The 24,221-nt window shown below is 32.7% G+C and overlaps 2 protein-coding genes across 2 annotated transcripts; both read right to left on the bottom strand.

Annotated features, from left to right (window-relative positions):
• Positions 1–1,201: 1,201 nt before the first annotated feature.
• On the bottom strand, positions 1,202–2,545 carry LOC140981729 (AP2/ERF and B3 domain-containing transcription factor RAV1-like). The gene has a single exon (XM_073448142.1). It carries the CDS (start codon positions 2,467–2,469, stop codon positions 1,390–1,392), a length of 1,080 nt encoding a protein of 359 aa, XP_073304243.1. The 5' UTR covers positions 2,470–2,545; the 3' UTR covers positions 1,202–1,389.
• Positions 2,546–16,543: 13,998 nt separating this feature from the next.
• Positions 16,544–23,551, bottom strand: LOC140980648 (receptor-like protein 4). The gene is made up of 9 exons (XM_073446609.1): positions 23,316–23,551; positions 22,125–23,204; positions 21,416–21,566; positions 20,797–20,868; positions 20,354–20,422; positions 19,138–19,206; positions 18,438–18,515; positions 17,905–18,110; positions 16,544–16,974 (listed from the first exon to the last, which is right to left on the bottom strand). Exons 1-9 carry the CDS (start codon positions 23,386–23,388, stop codon positions 16,868–16,870), a joined length of 1,905 nt encoding a protein of 634 aa, XP_073302710.1. The 5' UTR covers positions 23,389–23,551; the 3' UTR covers positions 16,544–16,867.
• Positions 23,552–24,221: the final 670 nt, after the last annotated feature.

Below are 24,221 nucleotides of genomic sequence, written 5' to 3'. Positions count from 1 at the left end.
AAAAAAACGAAATCAAATACATTTAATTTAGAAATAATTTAAATATATTTTTAAAAAGGAATATTCTGAGAATATTCTTTTTAGAGTAAGATTTGAAGTAGATGGGTTGGAGATGAATATAATATTTGGTGCAGAAATTGCACTATTTTAAAGTAGAGTTGCTTTAAAATAGAATTTTGGGTTGGAGATGGCCTTATTATTGAATTACATAAAATATATATCAGTCCGATGATACGATGATAGTTAAGACTTAAGACGTTGTATTATGCATGGATCGAGTAAAAAGATGAAAATTTACTTAACAAAGTATAGCCTTAACTAAACCGAATTTGTCTATAATTTTTTATATATAAGTAGTAAAGAGAAATGAAAGATATAACGTTGATTTTCAAGTGTTGTCCCTTTGGCTCGGTTTCCATCTACTGATTCCATAAACCATGTTCACTTTTGATTACGAACAAGTCGAAATTAGTTTGGCGAAGATCAAAATGATAGAAACTGAAACAAGAGCAATGATATCCTAAGTTTTTGAAGCATAAATTTATGCTAAGTCCCATGTTATAACTCTGAAAATTATTATGTTTCTCTAATGTAGGAGCTAGGAAAAAAAAAAGGATTTACAGCCTTTCAGGATAGCCTTTATGATTAGATCCACGCATCATATAGATTTAGCTGGTATGTAAAAAGTCGGAGCCAGATGGATATAGATATTCAATATTGGAGAAAATATATGTAATCTTTTATGTATGTATATATGTATGTATATAATCAGTTGTTGATATATGCGTATAATATTCTGAAAGAAGCATACTCAACATTGGATATGTATGATTAAAATCCAAAACATTAGGCGAAAGGCGCATTAAATTCAATTTTTTTAATGTATTTGTGATCTAAAGTTAAAAGCATGGGAATGATTAATCATTTACGTGAGTAAATATTACATAAAATCAAAGATTCCCCCCCTGAAAAAATCTTACAGTACTCTAAAATCCCAAGAAAGTGTATTGGGAAACTGATTTATATTCATTTTAATGTACAATTTCCTTATCTTCCAGAGATTACAAAAGGGATTTCATCTTTCAGTCAATACATTCTTGATTTTTGTTTCATCTTTGTTGTTATTAATCCATCATAAAACCATAAAAGCAAATAAACAAAAAACAGATGGATTTTTAAAACCAAGAAACGATATATAACGTTCTTTTTGTAATATTTCAAATTTTCTCCACCTCTAATCATGGAATTCATCCCTGTGAACCTTTCCTTCTTCGTCTAAATACTATACAATTAGAACTTTTAGCAACTCCCAACGCAACATTACAGAAAAAAACAAGAAAACGAAACAAAATTAGAAAATAGAAAAAAGGTAACTAAATTATATTATTGTCACAAAACATCGATAACCCTTTGTTTCTTCCTAAACTGATCCAATGCCAGAAGCTCGATTTCTCTCATTCTTTTCCCACTGCAGCTACCATTATCTTCAATGGCTGCAGCAGCATGAACCCTATTCGGTGCCTCAAATATGTTCACTCCAAACAGCCGAATTATCTGGCCGGGCTGAACCAGGCCCGACCCCACTATTGATCCATTGTTTCTCGATGTCCAATCTATGTACAGCTGCTTATCGGGGCCGGTTGATCGTTGAAAGCTAACAATGTCGCCGGCCCGGAGATTCTTCTCCTTCACAAATCTGCTCCATCCCTTTGTTAACACATAGCTTTGGCTGCTATTCCAATAAGAATACCGAAATCTCCACACTTTCCCACACATATCCTCGAAATTTAACAGAACCCCTTTTGTGTTGTTTCCGCTTTGTAAAGGGAAGTGTTTTTCTGCGTGCTGTTTCGGAATAACCAGTCTGTTAAGCTTGCCGACGTCGCTAGGCGTCACCGCCTTTTCGAAGAGCTGTTCCCGGGACTTCGCCACCGTATCTCCGCCGTTGATGAAACCGAAGGACCCATCTTTCTTGCCACTAATTCCTCCCTTGTTTTTCCTGCTCTGCTCGAGCTCATCATTGTATGTATGTTTCCTCAACATGTCCACAATCTCAGCTTTCGAGTGAGAATTCAAGAAAGCCGCTTCGACCCGGTCATCTTCAGTCTCCGACAATGGCTTAAAGTTGGTGACAGCATCGCGACCGCGGAACCGCTGCGCCGCGGTGTCGTAAGCTCTAGCAGCTTCTTCCTCCTCATTGAAAGTACCTAACCACACCCTCTGATGCTTTTCGTAAATTTGCGCACCCCACCTTCCATTAGGCTGAGGCACCACGCCTTTGAATCTTGACGAGGGCAGCTTCCTGGACTCCGCTTCGATCCCATTCTCCGAATCGATGATGACGCTAGCCCCGCTGCCGACACGGCACAGACTCGCCGGAGACTTGGTCATGGCCGCCGTTGAGATCGAAGGCGGTGGTGTGACTGATGTGGAGTCACTTATGCTTTCATCTGCTGAGCTCACATCCATTATATATATATATATATATATATATTATGTTTTGTAGAGGATCGGAGAAGGCAAATTATATTATATGTGCATTAACCTGGAAGGCAAACGATTGAATAATGAAATGAGTTCTTGGGAAGAGGGGTGGATATATATATATAAGAGGTTCCCTAATTTTTGTGGAAATATAATAATAACAACATGAAATAGTTGCTATATTGCATTGTACAGTACATCTTTTAATATTTTAATCTGCCCCGGATGTGGGTCAACCCTAGAGATGGTAAGGAAGATTCAGAGGAAGATGGGGTCACTGCCGATTCAAATCAAATATATAATAAAATACAAGTGCCGGAGTCATGTAGGCTACGGTTTGAGGTGGGGTTAAAGAAGATAACGAGAGCAAGTTGGTGGGATTCACATGCACCAAGTGTGGACCTGTTTAAGTCAGTTCATCCCCCCCTGCGGTTTTGCTGCTACTGCTGACATTTAGCATGGTCTCTCCTACACATGTAGATTTACATTAATTTTCTTGTGATTAAAACTTAATTATTCATGCACCAGACAAAACAAAGTTTTTTCTCCATTAATTGGAAGCGTTTTTGCTCCATTAATTGGTTCACTTAATAAATTAGATTAGATTTTTTTTTTAGTTTTATTTTACCGGAGTCATGACACGTGACGTCGAGAAATACTAACATGTGTGGTATATACAGCAAATAATAAAAGAAAAAGGGGTAATAATGGATGGGGATTGGGGAGTAACAATTATGTGATCTCCACTAGTATGGGCCAATGTTAATGAAAGGATAACTGGATAGACTTGAAATGAAAGAGACATGGGAAACCCATCCAACTAGAATTTTCTGCATAAAATCCTACCTGGCTTGATTTGATTGGTCATCCCCATATTTTGTTTGTTTTATTGGCTGGATTCAATTTACTACATCTGGAAAATCAGGTTACATTACATAAATAATTTATTTTATTCCTTAAATGAACNATAATCTTGTGATTGCATAAAAAGTGAATGTGGGTATTTTGAAAGTTTTACAGATAACATATGTTTTTTTTATAAAAAAAAAATAGTAAAAAGGGAAGAATCTATATTCTACCACACATGTTGAGCCCGCCCCACTATGTGTACATGTTGACAAATTAGTTAATTAATAATACCCTCAACAATCAAGTTGATTCAAGCATTTTCAATCAAAGAGGAATTGATCAAAATATTTTCCTAGAAAATTAAGTTTCCCCCCATCAATCCCAATTTTTAATATGTATTTCATGAAAATTAGGTCCGTATACCCAAAACTTTACCATAAAATAATATAATATCTAGTCATCCTTTCATGAAAATATCTTTTTCCCTTAAAATTTTATTCCAAACCTTTTGACTATTCTTTGTTTCATAATTATGATCACAGTTACAAGGAAGCAAACACGTTCAATCTGTGGGCTACGGCATCTATCTTATTATATATATATATATAGCCTTTAATCTAATAAATCTACTAACCCTATATTTATCTCCAATAATAATAGTTGAGTAACGTGAGAGTGATAAAATAAATTTTAATAATGTAAAGTATTGGGATTCCGTACGGATAGTCCTAGCTGCTATTCTCAAGCTAGGTCCCCACCTTAAAAGTTGAATATGATAATTGTTTTAACTTAGATTTAAGGACATAGTCAATTCTCAGTAGGGATTAGATTTTTTCCAATCCATGTCATCTCAGTTCTGATTTTATCATAGATGATTAATATAATATAGTTTACTTTATTATCGTTATTTGCAAATTATTACGTTGACTCTTTGAATTTATCTACAACACAACCAAAATAACGGTCTTGAATCTCCAAGATTAAAAAAAAATGACAATAATAATAATTACATAAAACATCCAAGGATTGCTTTAATTTGATGTGTCTAACATTCTTTAAAATTAACCAAAATACAAAATGATATAAAAAAAAATTACATCCCTGAAATAATAGCAATATTACATTGTTCTTAAATGGAAACAGACTAATTGATTAGTTTGCGAGTATTATATATTATTTTGTATATATCGTGTGGGTTTCTTGAATTTTTACGTAGGCAAAAGGTACGGTACCGAATGCGTGCATAGTCATACGGAGAAGCTGTCCTTACAGGTGGGAACGCGTGAACTTGTTGGGTTTTGTCACATGTAAGATGGGTCGATAAAGTATTAATATATTATATTTTATCTTATTCTTTGAAAATTTGTAAAATATAATAGAAATTGTCATTTATTTATAACATTTTAAATTCAACCAGTAACTTTCCACTAACTAAATCTAAGTAACCAATGGAATTGACCATATATAAAGTTCTTTTTCACTGAGCTATGTGAAATATCGAAAATTTATATTTATTTTATGTGAAAATTTAATAGACATTTTATACATTAATCTTTTATAAAAGTTGAACGAACACTTCATACATTAGATGAAAAATATTTTGATGATATCTTATAGACCAATTATCAAAATGACTAGAAGGTAAAATGATTAGAAAGAAAACTCAATTTATTACAGTTCATATTTCATTTGGGATAGACTAGTTCGAACGTACTCTATGCTAACTAGATGCTGCAAGATCGAGCAGGATAAGACGGATACAACAATCAGTATAGCCAATGTCCGAACTAGTCTAGCTGGTTTGAAATTTGACTTATAATAAATTGAGTTTTGTTGCTAATCATTTTGTCTGTTGGTCATTTTGATCGCTGCCTCGCTGGTCTATGAGATATCATCAAAATACTTCAGTTCACTAGATTTCCAACATGTGCAGGTGGTGTTTGTACAACATTTATAAAATATTAAAATCTAAAATGTCTATTTATTTTTCATATGAGAGAAGTGTATATTTTCGATATTTCACACGATGATTCGGTGAAAAAAAAAAACTCATTCGTTATACATATGGCTATCATCAATTTTAGGTCATTTATGGATTCAATTACTCGTGTGGAAACTTGGAAATCAAAGAAAATGTGTAAATGACATTAGTGGAAGCATAGTCATCTGGCTAACCTTAAAAACTAAGGAAAATTAGAATTGTGTATACAAATATTTGCAATCCCTTTTTTATGATGACATGCACTTCCCCTTCGGGAATAAAAAAAAGTTGATAGAAGAAATGGAAATCTAGTGGTAGGGCCTTATTTGGTGATTATCTCGTGTGATTTTTTGTCCTTGAAAACGTGAGATTTTTGAAGTGGAAAATTACGAATCGAAATCTCAAGAAACCTTTTATCTTCTTCTTTATTTTGTAGCTTTATAACATGGAGAGGATAATCAATACCATTATTATAGATTATCTTCTAAGATCGCTGCTTATCTCAACCTCAAGATTTAGTTAATCAGTTAAAGCTAGCAATGACAATATCAAGATTTTCTTTTATTAATTATATTCAAGAAAATCGATCGTGACAGGTACGTACAAACCCACCTCGATTTTTAGGATGGAATCGATCGATCGACATATTATATATATAAACGATGATAATTTTTTAATAATCTTGTCAAAAACCAATCAAGATTGATGGATGTGGTTTAATCTTGATTGGTTTAATATCATCATTTTTTTTTACCATCATCGTATCGTATCTAATCATTAATTCAATTATAAATATAATATAATCACGCATAATATGCAATTACAAGTCATATATGTGTGTGATGAAATTTATAAAATTTTAATTAAATAAAGTGGTTGGCTTCGGATACGTTTCACCTAGTCACATGTATCGGAAAATTCGACTTTTTCTAGCTAGTGCCTTGTTTGCAACAAATTTAAAAATATATGTCTCATTAATATTATATTATATATGGATGGATTAATTAATTCACAAGTTTGCCTAACGAAAGCGCACTTTTCAAATCCGTAGGTTTAAATTATTTTTTTCGGTTGAAGATGATTTAATAAATGAGTAGAGATTGCGATGCCACGCCATCTCAATCTCATGATATCTGATTTTACCATCACCTCAAGCATATTTATATATTTTATCGTTGGAATTGATGATGAAAAACTACCGTAAAATCTTTTATTATTATTTTTTGCTTAGAATATTCATGATTAATTATTATATATATCATGTTTATACAAAAAGGTTTTTGCAAATTAGATATGAACTAAATTATTTTTTTTTGTGTCTTTTTAATTTTAAGTGAGTTGAAGTTATATGTGAGAATCTCAATTTGAATCCCAAAGTTAATTTTTACGAAGGGTTTTTTTTTTACCTTGATAAATGAAATTAATGTTAAAACTGATTTAATGTATGATTTTTTTATGTTAGAGCTTAACGTAAAATACAATTAATCAAAGGAAAGAGTTGTCAATGAGAGTACAAATAATTAATTAATATGCCAAGTTGTAAATTGGTATTTTACAAAATTCNCATAATAATAATGACTAATTTCTTGTTAGAGCAGTTGATAAGAATGAACATGCCACGCAATGAAACATTTGGATCTCACAATTACTTTTAACAAGCCATGAACTATATCCGAATCATCCTCAACGAATCTATAAGTAGTGATTCCATTTTGTTCATCGGGTCCGGGTGGAGACCAAAGATCTGGAACGAGCGATCCGTCATAACAACTCAAAAGATTGGAATTTAAACAGATAATTTTTTAAATAAATCAGCAATTAAGTTCTAACATCTTCAGTTTATTTTATATTTATGTCTATAGCTTTATCTAATTTAGTCGCTTTCGGCTCAAGTTTTGTCTGACTTGCTGATAGAAATTTGATGAATTATTTATCAACGCAAAAATATTTCCTTGGTCAATAAAAGTGTGGTGGGACAATTAATAATCACATATATTTTATTAACCTTGAATAAATTTTTAAAAATCCATATCATTTATAGATTTTTGAATATTGTAAAAATATGTATTTTTGGAGCGTATACTATATATTAATACATCAGAATATTAATATACAGATATTTACTCCAAATTAGAATAATAACAATCTCTGGGATCAAGCTGTTTATTAATTCTACTTTTTTAACACTTTATTTTTATTTGTTATTACTTTTAATCACAATCTAATTTCATTAATATTAAGTATGGCTATGTATTTTTGCACACGTGAAAGAATATCGACATTATTATATTCGTGAAAATTATTTTAATTTCTTCTTGCTCTAAAATATTTATAGTCAACTAATTTTTCTTTAATTCAGATTGGATCTCAAAACATAAAAAATACCCAACATTGAATAATGTTTAACTTGACTTTTATTATCTGCATACTTTCAAAATTATTAGACAGAATCGGACGTTCAACTCGTGAATCTGTTACCCAGACAGTAATCTGGGTTGAGTCTTTTAATAAATAACCCATGTTTTCTTGACATATGAAAAATCCCAAAAAGAATTTATTTTCTCTTATTTTTCATATATTGGTTTGTGATCATCCTTAAAACAATTCTATGTTTTGTGTGTACATATACGATCATGTAAACGAATCAAGCTACTGACAAGTTATTTAGTGCTCGGCTCGGTAAAAGTTCGTTTGAGATATTTCGTTAATCCAAGCTCGATTTTAAGTATATTCGGCTTGATCTTACAAGCATGCTCACGAGCTTGAGTTCGGCTCATTTATGTGGTTCGTGAACTCGACCTCGATTTTAGCTAATTTGTTGATTTGACAAATAGAAATATTAGTAGCAGTGAATTTGAAATAATTTGATTATTTGAATACAAGACATTCGAAAGATAAATTTACACCACTTAATCACAATTACAATTTTAAATTTGATTTACGTATCATTATATTAAGATGCTCTTAAAACACAATAAATAAAATAACATAACATAAATGCATCAACTTTTTTCCCCAAAAAATTTACACTACTGAGTCATATGCACGTTCGGGAAATTTACAAATTACTATATTAAAATATTATTTTAAAAACTAACAGAATCAATAAATAAAACTCAACAAAACATATCAATTAATTCATTTAAAAGGACTAAACACATTAAAATAATATGAAATTGCACTACTAATCCGATTGCAAATTTGAATAAACATGTATATATTATGTTAAAACGTTGTTTTAAAAACTAGCATAATAAATAAATAAAATATGATAAAATCTTATAATGGTATTGTTGCATTGAGATATCTAGAAAAATTAATTAAATAATTATATACAATCATGAAAATTCATATGATAATTATACAAATTTATAGGGTTAGAGTAATAAAATTAGGCTCATCATTCAAATCTTAGTATTATTCATGAACCATTTATAATAAATTACTTGAAATTGACAAAATTTCTACAACTAATATATTTTAAATAGAGTATAATCAATTTATAGTTCTGATGTTGTATTTTTGGATGTTCAATGATGAACCGAGTTTATACATTTTTTAGTTGTTAGGTTTGTCATTTTGGTTATATAGGAGTGAATTTACTCTTTTCTGTCTTAGTTTGAAATTAGTTTATAGAGATACATTCTATTGTATGATTGAACTTGATTGATTTTATCTTTAACGAGATCGAATCAAACTCAAACTCGAGCTCAATTATATATTGGAAAAGCTCGAAAATGAGTCAGCTAAACAAGCTGAGCTCGAACCAGACTCGTTAAACGAGCTATTAACAAACTGAGGTAAATCTATTCGCAAGATTATTAATTTCAAAAAAGTCAAGCTCGAACCTTATAAAAAAAGTTTGAATATAGCTCCAGCATATATATATATATATTGATATGCTGCACACTTATGTGAGCACCGATGATGTGTCACTCACCTATTGGATATGATGAAATATAGAAAAATTGCGCATCCAATGGGTGAGTGACACATCATCGGTGCTTACATAGTTATGCACGATAGATGTGGAGCATATCAAAACTATATATATATAATCGAATGAATTAAAGAGGCCTACCATATATGTGATCGATTGAAATTTGTGCATCTAACTTAATTTGGATGTGGAAAAAAATAATGATGAAAAAAGGCAAAAGGGGCAGTGCTGTATTTTTCAAGATTTTCAGCCATATAATATAATTATATAACTATCTTTTAAACATGTATTATTTGATTTATGGGGGAAAAAAATTAAAATTCAAAATCCGAATAATATCGATACTTTATACATTTGAGATCCATTACATGATTGCCAGGTTCAACAAGCTATCAAATAATCTTTAAATTCTAATAAGTTTATGGACTAATTGCACAAATCTCACGTGAAAAGCATAGAAGGCATAAAACCCTCTAAAAAATATTTGGTAAAAATATTTGGCAAAAACTTGTGTGAGATAGTGGATCGTATTTTGTGAGACGAATCTCTTATTTGGATCATACAAAAAATACTTTTTATGCTAATAGTATAGCTTTTTATTGTGAATATCGGTAGGGTTGACCCGTCTCACAGATAAATATTCGTGAGATCGTCTCACAAGAGACCGACTCAAAATATTAATAGGCTAACACATTCTTTATTTTTTAAATATCAAACATATTTCACCATATGTTATAAAAATTCAAGCACATTTACCCCATTTAATAGAGAGTTTTATGTTTGATTTTAAAAAATACGGGGTCTAACACATTATTAATTTTACATATAGTGTTTTTTATTTCCATGAGGCATGCTGATTAGTTAGTCCATAAGTTTATATTTGAAGTTTGTGGGGACCCGGACGCTAATCATCTTCTTAATCGTCATTGGGATAATTGGATCAATGTAATTAATCTGGGTCTACATTTTTTTTTAAATATAGTGCGGAATGTAATGGAATTCAATCTAATATACATATCCGTATAAAAGTACAGGTCTTGTACAACAAACATCAAACTCAAACTAAGGTTCAACAACCNGAATCAATATAAAACTGTAAATAAACTCGTGACTCCACAGCTCATACTAGACTCCATCCTAGTCTAGGGATCCCGGTTTCCAGATGTTGGCATTCCATATCGAATATCCGTGATAGAAGAAACTCCAATTCTAATCAACATCGATATAACCAAACATCCAGTGTCTTGACCTATCCGTCACAGACCTTGGCACTTTCGCCAATATACTATCCTGTAACAGAGTGCAATGTGCCAATGACGATTCCATCACTATCCGGCACATCTGTCACAAGATCACTCGTCTAATACTCAACTGATACAAGCTTCCTATAAATCAATAGAAACTAGCATATCAATTCAATTCAAGGCATATAAAAACAATCAGTATGTGATTTAGGGAAACCCAAGTATATCCTACTCGAGTCCATCTCCCCGTACCACATTGACTTATACCTTTCGTTCGTAGTCTCGGTCTGAAGCAATATCAGTTCTGAACTCAAGACTGTCTCTGTAAATCTGAAACGATATATCGAGAATCATAATATCAATATTTCATTCTCAAATCAACACTGAATCTGATTAATCTGAATTAATTCAAATCAACGGCATAACGGCACAATCCCGATATCCCCGTCAATACAATATCACCAGATATCAATTACAAATCATAACTCATATCCGCTACAATCTGTAATCAATCAAGAATCCAAATCTGTTCAATTTCAATCGATAAAATGAGAAAATCATAACAATTCCAAAATCAACTTGTTCTTCGATCTGACTTCGATTCTACGATGTCTAGTATTCCCAGAACACATAATAATGATCACATAATAATTCCTCCAATATCATAATTTCAAATGATAACATAACTCAATAAAACTTACGTCCTGTAGTAGCTATCGACGAGAGGATTACAAAACTGTGCTCGGATTCAAATTCTGACGGTTAGATCTTGTAAAATCAGAATTCTTGTCTTCGAAGGAAATTTTGAAAATCTCTTATGGCTACCTCGGTTTTCTCCTCTGGACATGCTGAATGGATTGAAGGATTTTAACATATATAAGCATGGTGAAGACAAGTGTCCTCAAATCCCATAATTGCACTTTAGTCCCTCAACTTTTCACTATTTGCAAATCGGCCCCCGCTCAATCTTTTACTTCAATTTCAATCCTAATTAATTACAAAAACCGTGGAATCTAATTCATCATTCCAAAAATTCATAAATTAAGTAATCTCGGATTAAAATGATATAATCTCGGGCCTTACAAAGTTCATGCCTAAATTTTTTTGTTTAAATAAAAATGGATGGTTATATTTAAGATTTAAAATTTCAATTGTCACACATGAGTGTATTAGTTTAGTTTGAAATGACATAAAAACTCCTATGCGAATGTCTCAAAAGTCAGTTTTATGAGACAAAACTTCAATATGACCCGTTCATAAAAAATATTATTAAAATATGAATCAGATCAATCCGTTTAATTAATATAAATATATGAGATCATCTCGTATGAGATTTATAATTCAATCAAATGATGATCAGCCAGGAATCCCAATCTTTAAGGAGTATGCTGATAAATGAAGCGTTGAAATAGTGCAACTATATGTTTGAAAAATGGATTTCGATTTAGTATATTTTTAACGAATTTTTAAAATGATAAATATATAATATTTAAAATTTATTGTTGATGACTAAGTGGGTGATTTGATTTAAAACAATAATTTGAAGATTTGTCAAATGAACTACTGAAATCGTGGAGTTTTCTCAATGCCAACTGGTGTTTAGCAAGTGGGAGAAAGCGTGTAAATTTTAATGTGTCCAAGTTGCTTTTGTTGTGTGTGTGTGTATCAATGTATATACATGCAAAATATATACACACAGATACAAGTATACACATTCACAAATATTGTGAGGTACGGGGTCGAAGAGGACGGGGTGATCGTTGGTATCATGAGTTTGTACGGACAATGAGCGACCCTTGACAGATTTCTAGGTGAAAAGAACATGAATGAACCGATCTCACACCGGAATGAGAGGGATTCCAAAACTATTCAAATATGAGACTGTACAGTTGAGAAGTGCATAACAAATTTGATAGACACTACTCATATCAAAAAAAGTGAATCTTATTTTCGTTATATTTATTTTGTCTAGACCCTATTTAAACTTTAAATAATGTAAATTAGTTGTCATTATATTCTCGGTACACAAAAGAATATCATATAGAATCTTGAATCTCGTGTCCCTTATTAATTTTTCAATCTTATAATATTATAAACATGATTTAATCATTCGAGTTAAGTCGTCGAAAAATTAATTAATTATAGCAATCCATTGTTGCAAAAAACACGACTATACAAACATATACCAGATATCAGATTATATCGCATGGATTGACATGTAAAACGTGTCGCAAAGACTTTTCTAAATATTTATTAATGGTCCCAACAAACCTAAAAATAAATATTTCTATATTATTTTTTTGTGGATATGAAAAATTGATGCTATACCATTTTATGTTGCCGACATGATGCGAAGAAACCTAGTGTTGCAAAGTCAACATCGAGTACACAACTTGCACATGTTGCTATAATTTAATTTCGCTCTAATATACGTACTTTTATTTCTTATATTATATATTTCTGATAAAAATTAAATAATGTCGATAACATCAATAAAAATTAAAATTTTAACCCTAAAAAAAAAATTAGGGTACGACATGTTTATTTTTTTCGTGCATTAATATTCAAATTAATTTTTTAATAGATAACCAAGTATTTTTAAACCATAGATAATATATATATTCAATGCATTGAAGGAAAAAATGGTTGGAAATTAAATTTAGGTGAAGGTTGACACTCCTTTCATTTAAGAGTGACTCTCATATGATACCGTCTCACGGATCTTAATCTGTGAGACGGGTCAACCCTACCCATATTCACAATAAAAAGTAATATTTTTTCATGAATGACCCAAATAAGAGGTTCGTCTCACAAATACGACCCGTGAGACCGTCTCACACAAGTTTTTGTCTTCAGGTTAATATAACGAGCCCTCTAATAATTGAATTGAAGAAGAACGTCGAATGACTTCCAAGCATCGCAATAACTGTGGAATTCACAAATTCAACGCATACGTAAACTATAGATTTTAAATATAATCACTACAGGAAAATATCAATATCGGTCCAAAATACTCGTCTATTTACGTAATTAAAGACTTTGCATGCGCCACTAAAATAATTAATTAAATATAAAATTTCCGTTGACATGCAAATGTAGCTTCACATTAAATATTAAATGTGATTTTTTTTTCAAATAGAAGCATTTTAATACATCTTATAAAGTCATTGATTGGTTACAAATATTTGCGGTTTCAGAAAATAATTGTCAAGTTGAGCTTTTGTTGCGTGATTTTATGGAGTCAATCGTCAACACGTATAATAAATTATTGATATGAAATCCGACAAATCAATAATTTTTGAAAATACGGTATTATTTTTCAATGATATTTAGATATTTTAGGTGTCAGATCATCATTTTTCGATGTGACATCAAAAATTACATCGAAATAATCGAAAATTTTAAAGTTAGTTTATCAAAACAAAAATTTAAAAACTTAATGAACCAAAACAAAAAAATAAAATATTTTACCTATTTTAAAAAATTTATATCTAAACAATATATACACTCTTTAGCCTTGTAATTACATACCATATAATATATAAAGTCAGATTTCTCATCCAAAACAATCAACAATCAACCCATGTGGTCAAGAATAGCAACCGATTCTTGAAGTTTTTATACTTTTAGGTTGCATTTGAATGGATGGATTTAAAACATATGGGATTTCGATTATAATTTTATTGTTTATAATCAAATAATATATAAAATCTTAAATAAAATAATTTATATATATTTTTTTTAAAAAAATGAATCTGAATTTTTGTGGTTATTAGTTACTATTCGACCGGATCTTTTACTTTGCATTATTTGGTGCACCTTATTAGTCAACTTAAACGGTGAATATCGTGAAATAGACACGTGAAATGACAACGTCGTTGGGTCCTGGCGGTGGCCAAGACAATGCCTTGAATTCGATTAGATTTGAATTTTCCAATCGTCAAAAAAAAAAAAAACAATTCAATTTTTTTAAAAAAAATATTTAAAAATAAAACCAAAAAATATGATCCTTTTTTATTAAAAAAATAAATAAATAATTGTTATAGATTTATTAATATAGTGAATATGGACCCCGTACTCGTTTGTGAAGACATGCAATTATTCAATTTAGATTTTAATTTTCAACGCTAAAAAAACAAAATGAAAAATAGACGAAAACAAAAAACAAAGCAGAAAAAAATGAGGTAGTTTGATGATATCTCGGAAGAGCTCGGGTCATGGGCAGATGAGTACTCGAGACGTCATTTATCTAGACAACTAGAGGCCCGAGCTCTCGGGCAAATTCTCGGGTGATGACTCTCTATCTAGGATGTCTTGATAATAGTATCACACTCGAGTGCGAGAGCATGTGATATCTTATTTCGATAAGCGTACCTGACAAAAGCTTACTGATTTGACGTGATGGAAAGGACAGATCGGTGTGACAGAAACTGGATGGTAGGTGACTATAAGTGATAAGTATGCACTGAAAACAAGGTCATCATCACCTTCTTTCCTATAAATAGCAGGTTTGTTTTGCATTAAATTTATTCACACATATACACACCAGTAATATTATTTTCTATGTAAAGCTACATTGGTTTTCTTCATATCTTCCGAATGTTGTCCATTCACGTGTTTGTTTTCCTATTTTCATACATCATTGCAGTCATATTCTAGGAAGATACTCTGACTTGGTATACATATTATCGCTCATATTTTTCTCATCAACTTCTTATCAGATTCGGTGGATTGTCCGACCCAGCTCACCTTATTCACTCGGAACACATCATTTCGATTTGTTTTTTTAACTAATCAAGTATAGCCAGCTAGTTAGACTTGCACTTCACACCACCGACATATGAAGTTAATTACAAGGGATGGCTTGATAAACTAAGGATTAAAATTTATTTTTTTAAAAAAAAATATATATTTATCACTTATTGGAAAATTACAATGATATAAATAATTAACAAAATTGAATTGAAAAAACCATTTAAATCAATATATAAGAGGGAGGAATGGTGTAAAAGGAAGGCCTCGGGCCCAAATGTTTTGTCTCTAAAAGATGTAACAGCCATACACTGAAAAGGCAAGTAGGAAACCCACCAAGGGCCCGATTTTTTTGTGCATCATCGACCAGTTAGCATGCTTGTTCGGTTGCCATTTCGGAGACCGATAAAGTAAATGGGAAAGGCTTTTTTCATCTTTTTTGCATTTTGTTTTCGACATATGGTTTTCTATGTGAAACATCAATTTTCAGCAATTTTTTTTGTAAAACTTTATATTCGACGATTGTCTCCGTTGTATCAAGATAAACATTTCCAGCATGTTTATGTTATCACTCATACACACCCTAGGAAACTTCTTAGGGGGTCACCCTGACTGTGCTAAGAGAGGTTGGCTATGATATCAACTGTAACGTCCCAGTTTCGAAGACTGTTCCTACTGTAGAAATACGAGTTTTTTCAGCGTGCTTATTGCTTCACTCACACGCACCCTAAGAAACTTTTCAGGATGTCACCCATCCCAAAATTACCCAAAGTCAAGCAAACTTAACTAAAGTGTTCTTATGTGATGAACTTCCGGAAAAAAAAAAAAAAAGCATCTTCTTGATATAAGTATTACCTATCAAATCTTTTAAGCACTCTTTAACTGTACAGTTCCATGCCTGAACGTTTTTTAAATCTCTTTTATTCTGGTGTGAGATCGGTTTATTCATATTTCATTTACCTAGAAGCCTTTCAGAAACCACTCGTTGTCTGTGCAACCTCCTGACACTAACGATCACTCCCTCCGAACGTCACATTATTTCTTGTACACGGAACGTATGGTAATAGTACAAAAATGTAAGAAAATTATTAATTCTTCGGTTGTCTACTTATAAATATTAAATATAGAATAACCCGAGAAAATAATATCAAATATATTTGAAGATCTACCGTGCAAATGCTAGATATTGTTTTCCATGAGTAGATCTAAATCGATGTTCAATAATTACGTGGTATAATATAATCTTATATATGGTAATACAAAGAGTAAGTTAACATACCAAATGAATTGCCAACAATCAAGAATGTTATCAACGGTATTGTCTATGCAAATGTAATTGGGATTCACATTGTATTTGTACGTACACAAATTGGCAAAAACTTTGCAATATAAGCTACTTTAGCTTGCTTTTTAATCGAACTTTATGAGAGTGAACAAACAAAAAAACTACTCAACAAATCATGTCTTTCCTCAACACCACAAAACAACTCTCTATTACATACTTCGAGAAAAAATTGTAACGCCCTCGACCTGCATCATTCTGAAGCAAGGAGCCCTCATCTGCATTTGCATCATATACATAAAAAAACTTTGTTTAACTCATCTCGAATATGCTGATCAATTCGCATTGTATGTGGGTATGAATCCTTTGGCGTGTTGGCTTTCCATTTCAAGAGCCATCAAGGATTTTTGTCTTTGATACCTGTTTCTCTTAGCAGCAAGTGCTGCAGGAAAAAAGATTGTATGATGAGAAATAGCAGCATGAAACATGGTATAGAAATGACGTGCATTTAATACGCATACAGCATTTCAGGAATCAAAAAGGAATACAACCAAATATAAAAGAATAGCCATTTTGGGAAAGGCAGAGACGGGAGGTGGTTATGAGAGAAGATGAGGCAAAAACTGCGGGCAGAACAGAGTCCTACTTTGAGTCAAGGTAAGTTACAATGGCGCCAGTTTGAGTTTTGGCTTAAAGATGAACCCTATCCTTGAATATTGAATACAGCATCCATAACACACGATGTCCTTTAATGATATATGAGGTATTTCTGCAGCTAAACTTATTCTTAAGGAATGTTGACGTAATTTACGAGAACTAATGAGTACTCCCATCATCAGAATCATTCACTGGCTGTGCAAAAATTATAACACTAATGGTGATAGCTTTCACGTGTAAATAAATCAATAGGAACCGAAGGAAGTAGCAAAAGGAAAGAAGATTCAGTAGACCTGATCAAGGAGAGGTTCAAACGAAGAATGAAAACAAAATCATCCTCTAAAAATTGAAACCAAGATGGTTTTTTTGCCAAGTACAAAACAGAGTGCTTACAGCTCAATTTATATTCCCAGAAATATAAAAAATCAAGCTAAAACTATATGGAACCTAGACGGAACTGTCAATTTTGAATTGTGACCAGACCTAATTTTTAAGTCTTGTGCATGTTAGGCTGAAATATAACCCATCAAATGACGTGCAGCCAAGATAGGCTTAATATTTGTGATGTTGTAAGTGTAGATAATTAAGGTTGGACGGATGAAGAAACAAAATTGATATTCCAGATTTCTTGGATACGGTGGAAGAAAAGTTGCCTGTTTGAACCAACATATGTACATACATATTTTCACTTAAATCAATTTACTTGGAAACTTACACAATAGTTCGTGGGGTAGCCCAAAGTCATAGTCATTTTGTCGCCTCCTGAAGTAGCAGTATATCCCAAACAGAGCTCCCGAGAAAATAACCAGACATAACAGCGCTATCGCAACTTTTGCACCAGTAGATAAGCCGTGCTTCCCCCAAATCAGGGAGCAGTTCGGCAAAGAAGGTACACCACATAATCCTTTATTACCATGAAGGCTGTATAAAAGATATAATCTTTTATGAATTCATACTATCTAACTTCATGATTATCAATATAATAAAAAGTTGTTTCATGTACTAATATGTATATCTCCAACTGCTGGTGTGATAACGGAGAGATTTGGCATGTTGGAAGATATTATTATCACAAAAACAATTCCTACATTGCAGTCACAGACATTATTATATGCCCAAAAAACTCCAAGGACGTTCAGGGATCCATGTCATATATTGAAGCAGGTAAAGTTGTAAATGGTCAATACGAATTAATAATCGAGAGTAATATGTGAACAAATCCGTAGATTATGGCATGACATGACATACTTGATAGTTCCGCCATGAACCCCAATCGAATAAAGTTCTTCAGGAACTTTCCCTTCCAATAGGTTATCATTCAACAACCTGAGCAAGAAGAAAACTGCCTACTTAAGATAGAAAATCCATTAAGTAAATGTTTATGCTGGTGAATACACAATGTGCGAGTATTGTGCATTGAAACTTTTAGGATTTGTGCTAAAACATCTTAAAAGGATTTCAAAAGGAGGAGAAAATTTGAAGTTGGTTGACTGTAAGACTAAATTACAAGGAAAATGAGAGTAATTGAACAGTTAAAGGCTCAAACAAAGATAGGACCAAATTTAAAACCGCAGAAGAATGCATAACCTATTGCAAGTTCAAACTTGTAAGATTCCAAAGGAAGAGAAAATTTGAAGTCCGTTACACAAGGAAAATGAGAGCAGATTTGAACAGTTAAAAGGCTCAAACAAAGATAGAACCAGATGTTAAATGTCAGCAAATGTTAAACTCGAATATTTTAAATTGTATAATAATAAGTGTCATACTGTTGTACAATATAGACAAGTCACACATGACACTCCAACCCAACAATAACCGATTAAAAAATCACACCCAATTGGACACAAAGGTCAACTGAGTAGAGGAAGCAACACATCTTAATGACATTAGAGGGCTATTTAGATATAGAATTAACCACAAACAAGTGTATAGGAAGCTCATGACTTACACAATCTGCAAGCTGGCCGAGGTTAGGCTGTCTGGTATATAGCCAACAAATTTATTATTTGATAAATCCCTACACCAAAAGAGGAAACTTGTACATAAATAAAATTAGATTAAGAAATCGTCAAGAAAATTTTGGCAATGATACTATATACTGTCGTTCATTAAGTTACCAGAGGCAAAAGGTGCACTTAATGCCTGCGAAATATAGAGCTTAGGCACAACATTCAAACAAAAGCAAATGCCATATCGAAGTGCACAAACTAAAGCATAAGATTCTAGAAATCTGGATATCTGAAGAAAACTTTTTCTCTAATATGTCTACACAAAACTATTCAACAATTAGGCAAACAAGAAGCAACTCTTGGCAACACTACTATATAACGTCATCCCATTAAGTTACCGAAGGCAAAAGGTGCACTTAATGCCTTGGAAATGAAAAGCTTAGGCGCTACATTCAAACAAAAGCAAATGTCATATCAAACTGAAGTAAACCAAAGATAAGATTCTAGATTGTGATATCTGAACAAAACTTTGTCTTCTTTGTGCACTATATGAATCATTTAACAATTATAGAAACAATATTCATTAGCTTATGAGAAAACATGAATGGCTATTACATTGCATCTCACTTTGGGTTCATAATTCCTATACTTAAAATGCACTTATATGCCAAAACATGACATGACAGGGCAGCTCCAGCAGCAGTATCTTCTTTCCAGAATACGCTCAGACATGCGCCACATTCCAGGGTACAATTCCCAAAATATATTTCCAGAAACATTAGAGCATAACCAAACATTACCTATTGTTTGAACCTGATTCAGAATTTTAGATGAAAGATTGAAAAGGTGAAAGAAATGAAAATTATTATTGGGTTTCACTTAATTACGGTTTAAACTTAGTCATGGAAAATTATTTAGCAATGTTCTAAAAAGTAAAAGGTATATTCAACAAGGGAGGGAGTGCATAACTAATATCCAGGATTATAAATCACAGTATTATGAACTGTGATTTGTGTTTTTAACTCAAGTATTGCACCATTTAATTTGTGTATCCACGTCAAAAAAGTAATTTGTGATCACGGAAAATTGTAAATATCTTATAACACAGTGATATTTGAAACATCAAGAGAATCCAACCGCATCAATGCAAACATATATCTCAACCAAAATGAAATACTTCTGCCAAGAAAAAACAATATTAGTATTTGGTCTTACAGTTGCACAAGAGAGTTTTGACCCAACCCAGAAGGTATACTGCCTCCCAAAGAATTGGAACTCAAGTTCCTGCAAGTTTCAAAAATTATCATTTAATCAAGAAAGTTATTAAAATAAATCGCCAAACATGAACTAGTCTAAAAAACTGAAAAGTTTCAGTGAAGAAGCAGATAGTAGTTCATATTTTGTCGCCCCATTATCCATGTTGAAATTTTTGACAGCTTCATCAAATTTCAGGAAGAAAATATAAAGTATTTATTTGAGCTGGAAACCATAAGCCAAATAAAAAAAACAACATCATTTGATCTCATTGATCCTTTTGTGCAGTTGATTTGCAATCTTATATTTTTTAAAAGTATGAATTTATCACCAATATTTTCAATTTGAGCAGCAAATCATCCATCAATGTACGTCTTGTAAAGAAGTTAATAGTGGACACTTACAGGCTTACCAAGTTTGTCAAAAGACTAATTTGATCACCAATATTTCCTTTCAAGCCTTGGCTGCCGAGATCTCTGAAAGCAAGATAAAATAAATATTTGCCAGATAATCCAATTCAAATGGCAGTAAAGACCAGTCAGAATGAAACCAAAACACGCAAAATATGTGCGGAGTCAGATATTCCAAATTGCATAAAAGTATATGTGAGCAGGAACTACATTCACCAGTCACTAGTATGACATATATATACAAGTGATAACTGATAACAATGATGATAGCATTAAGAATAAAAATAAAATAAAAACAAAATGAAGAGATCAAGATATGTAAGAATCGTTATCTATAGTAAAACATAGCATTGATGAGGTGAGTATAAAAGAAGAATTCCCGACAAAAAGAGTAGTATCGTTCATCAATAATGAAGATATATTTAGATAAGTAAATCAAATCATACATTCTATTTTATAAATACAATCGGTCAAGACTGTATGATGAAACTCGAGATGTTACCAGTAAGTCAATTACGGCTTTCAAGAACTAGCTTACCAGCCATTCAATAAGCTCAAACAACTACATCATTCTAAGACTATAAACACCTTCACAGAGAGAAGAAACACTTACATTTGGGAGATAACAAGGGCTGAATTATCTTTAGTGGGGTGACACGTTACACCCTCCCAAGCATCCCAAGTGGTGGGGGCACAAGGATCTCCATTCCATCCCATTCTATCAGGTATTCGGAGAGATTCCTTCAGAGCTTTCATGGCGACAGCTGGAAGAAGTTGTCTCAAACTATAACCAAAAGTTGTTTTTGCATTGTGGTCTAAATGCTATTTATACAAGTGATTAAGATTAAGTTCTCCACGCATTTTGCTGATTCTCAGTTACAAATTTCACCCCTTTTCACACTGCAAACTCACTCCTTTCCCCATAGCCATACAAGAATCTTCTCTCCAAAAATTGCCACATATATTCCTCCAGTATATAATAACTTAAAAGGGAATAAGAATACATGAAGATCAGCATAATCGGTAAATTAAGAAAAATAAAGGTAGAGAAGAAGAATGTCACATAAATTAATGTGAATGGTCTTCCACCGCCATTAGAGCAGTACCTGAGTCAAGAAAATAAGATCCCTAATCCCCAACTAGAAAGAATAGAACTACTATGTACAAAATTCAGCATCCCAACCACCACAACTTCGCCGGGTTTATCTACCATAAGCTGTTAGTTCTTGCAATGATTACAACCAATTTATACTAAAACATCAAGCACAAAATGATGATAATAGAAAAACATAAAAAAGAAAAAAAAAATGAAACACACCTACCCTGGTCGGAAACAGTTCTGATATCAACGGGAACAATTGCATAGTTCTCGATCCCGCAAATAATTGGCGCTCCAACCAAAGACTCCAGCCTCACATTCAAAATGATGCTACTCAAATTCTTGACTACATAGCTCCAATCATATGCAGCAAATCCCCCAACCTCCTTATACAAATCCACTCTATTCACATTCTCCCCGTTTACAATGACATCAAACACCCTCTGCCCCACATTTGTTACGTTCACATCTATCTCAGCAAAATGGAACCACAGCAAATAATCAAGCTTGGCATCCACCAGAAATTCGTACTCCAATACTCCACCTTCGCTTCCTGATGCTGTAACAGCTGTTTTATAAAGCTTTTCGGGGAAATAATTTGGGCTCTTTTCCACACCTGCAATGTTTTGAAAGGTAGAAATTGGTTGGATTGTGGCTCCGTTAGCCATAGGTACTGATTGTACGCTGAATTTAGCGTCAGACTGCCATGTCCGGCCAAAGATATCTGTATCATTGCTAAATCCAGGTCCCCATTGATCCGACCCGGATGAAAACCTGCCGTAGTTAATTAAGATGTAATCGCTTGAATTTTTTGAGTTATTAAAAGGGTACGCATTTGTGTCAATTCGAGTCAATTCTATAGACCCAACAACCGGAGAATCCGTGGCAATGCTGTAAAAGCAAAAATCGAAAATGGGTTCCTCGTGATAAAAGAAAAGATCAGAATAAGCGCCAGATCTTGAAACCAATTCCGGCCATGGAGATCGCCATGAAAAGACTACAGTACCCTCAACAGAAACATCAAAGGATGGAGACTGAGACTTCCCATCGTAGTTATCGTAGACAGTGAACGTACGTAGGAAGTAGCGGCTGAAGCCGGCGTTGATGGGTATGGAGTAGCAATTCTTCTTACCAAACGAAAAGGGGAAGTACCGAAGAGTTTTCTCTTGCTGGTGGAGGAAGAGGAGCGGCTCGGAGACGACGGAGGCTGCACCGGCGGAGTAGAAGCTGTCGGAGACCCAGTCAGTATGGAAATCGTCGGTGGTGTTCACTAGGCCGCCGCAGTCAATGTGTAAGCTGTAGTCTGCGTAAAAGCGGCAAAGAAAAGAGAGTGAGCTACATAGTTAATGAATGGAACTAGAAATCGAAGTAGGCGGTGTCAGTTAAGTAGATATAGATGATGCAGTAAACTTACTGAAAGGGACGGCGGCGGAGAGCGAAAGTGAGGAGAGGAGGAGGAGGAGGAGGAGGGGGAGGAGAAGGGACATCGCAGATGGCTGTCAACTTTTGTTCTGGGCAACATTTAAGTAGAGAAGCCAGCGTTTATGTGTTGAAATATATGGCGGGATTAGCGGGGATTCCGTGGAAAAAAAGGAACCAAAAGGTTGTTAGTAAACGTAACGACGATGACCCACGCGCACACATCTCGGTCTGAGTCTGAGATCCGAGGCCTGAAATTTTACCACATTATATAAAAACAAGACTCCAATAGAAAATTTAGTGTTAACTTAAAATGATTTAAGTGAGAAGTTTTATCATTTTAAATCTTAAAGATATTTTAGAATACGTTGGAGTGTAATAATCGTCCATGATTTAAATACACATAGTTTATAATATTTGAATTGTACATCTAGGTAATGTTTATATACATTGATTCACAAAAACTCTTGTGAGACGGTCTCACTGATCAATTTCGTGGGTCGAATATCTTATTTGGGTCATCCATGAAAAAGTATTACTTTTTATGCTTAGAGTATTACTTTTTATTGTGAATATCGGTAGGGTTGACCCGTCTCACAAGTAAAAATTCGTGAGACCGTCGCACAAAAGACCTACTCTACATGATTATACACTTAATTTAGATTGATCATACAATTGGTAGCTCATTAATTATCATTATATGTATATTATAAAATTTATTTCTAGTTTCTATATTATTTATTTTTATGTTATTTTTATATGCAAAACTATATTAAAATTGTGCATCCAAAAAATTTGAGTTTGGACTATCTATATGTATATTTTTATCTTGTTTTATGTTTTATAATGACAAATATGAAAGAGATAATCTCGCTAGCAAATTGAGCTACGTATCACTTAA

This window comes from Primulina huaijiensis, chromosome 7 (assembly GCF_012295235.1).
Source record: "Primulina huaijiensis isolate GDHJ02 chromosome 7, ASM1229523v2, whole genome shotgun sequence".
In the NCBI taxonomy this organism is placed as follows: Eukaryota; Viridiplantae; Streptophyta; class Magnoliopsida; order Lamiales; family Gesneriaceae; genus Primulina; species Primulina huaijiensis.
This window is presented reverse-complemented; position numbering and strand designations above follow the sequence as displayed.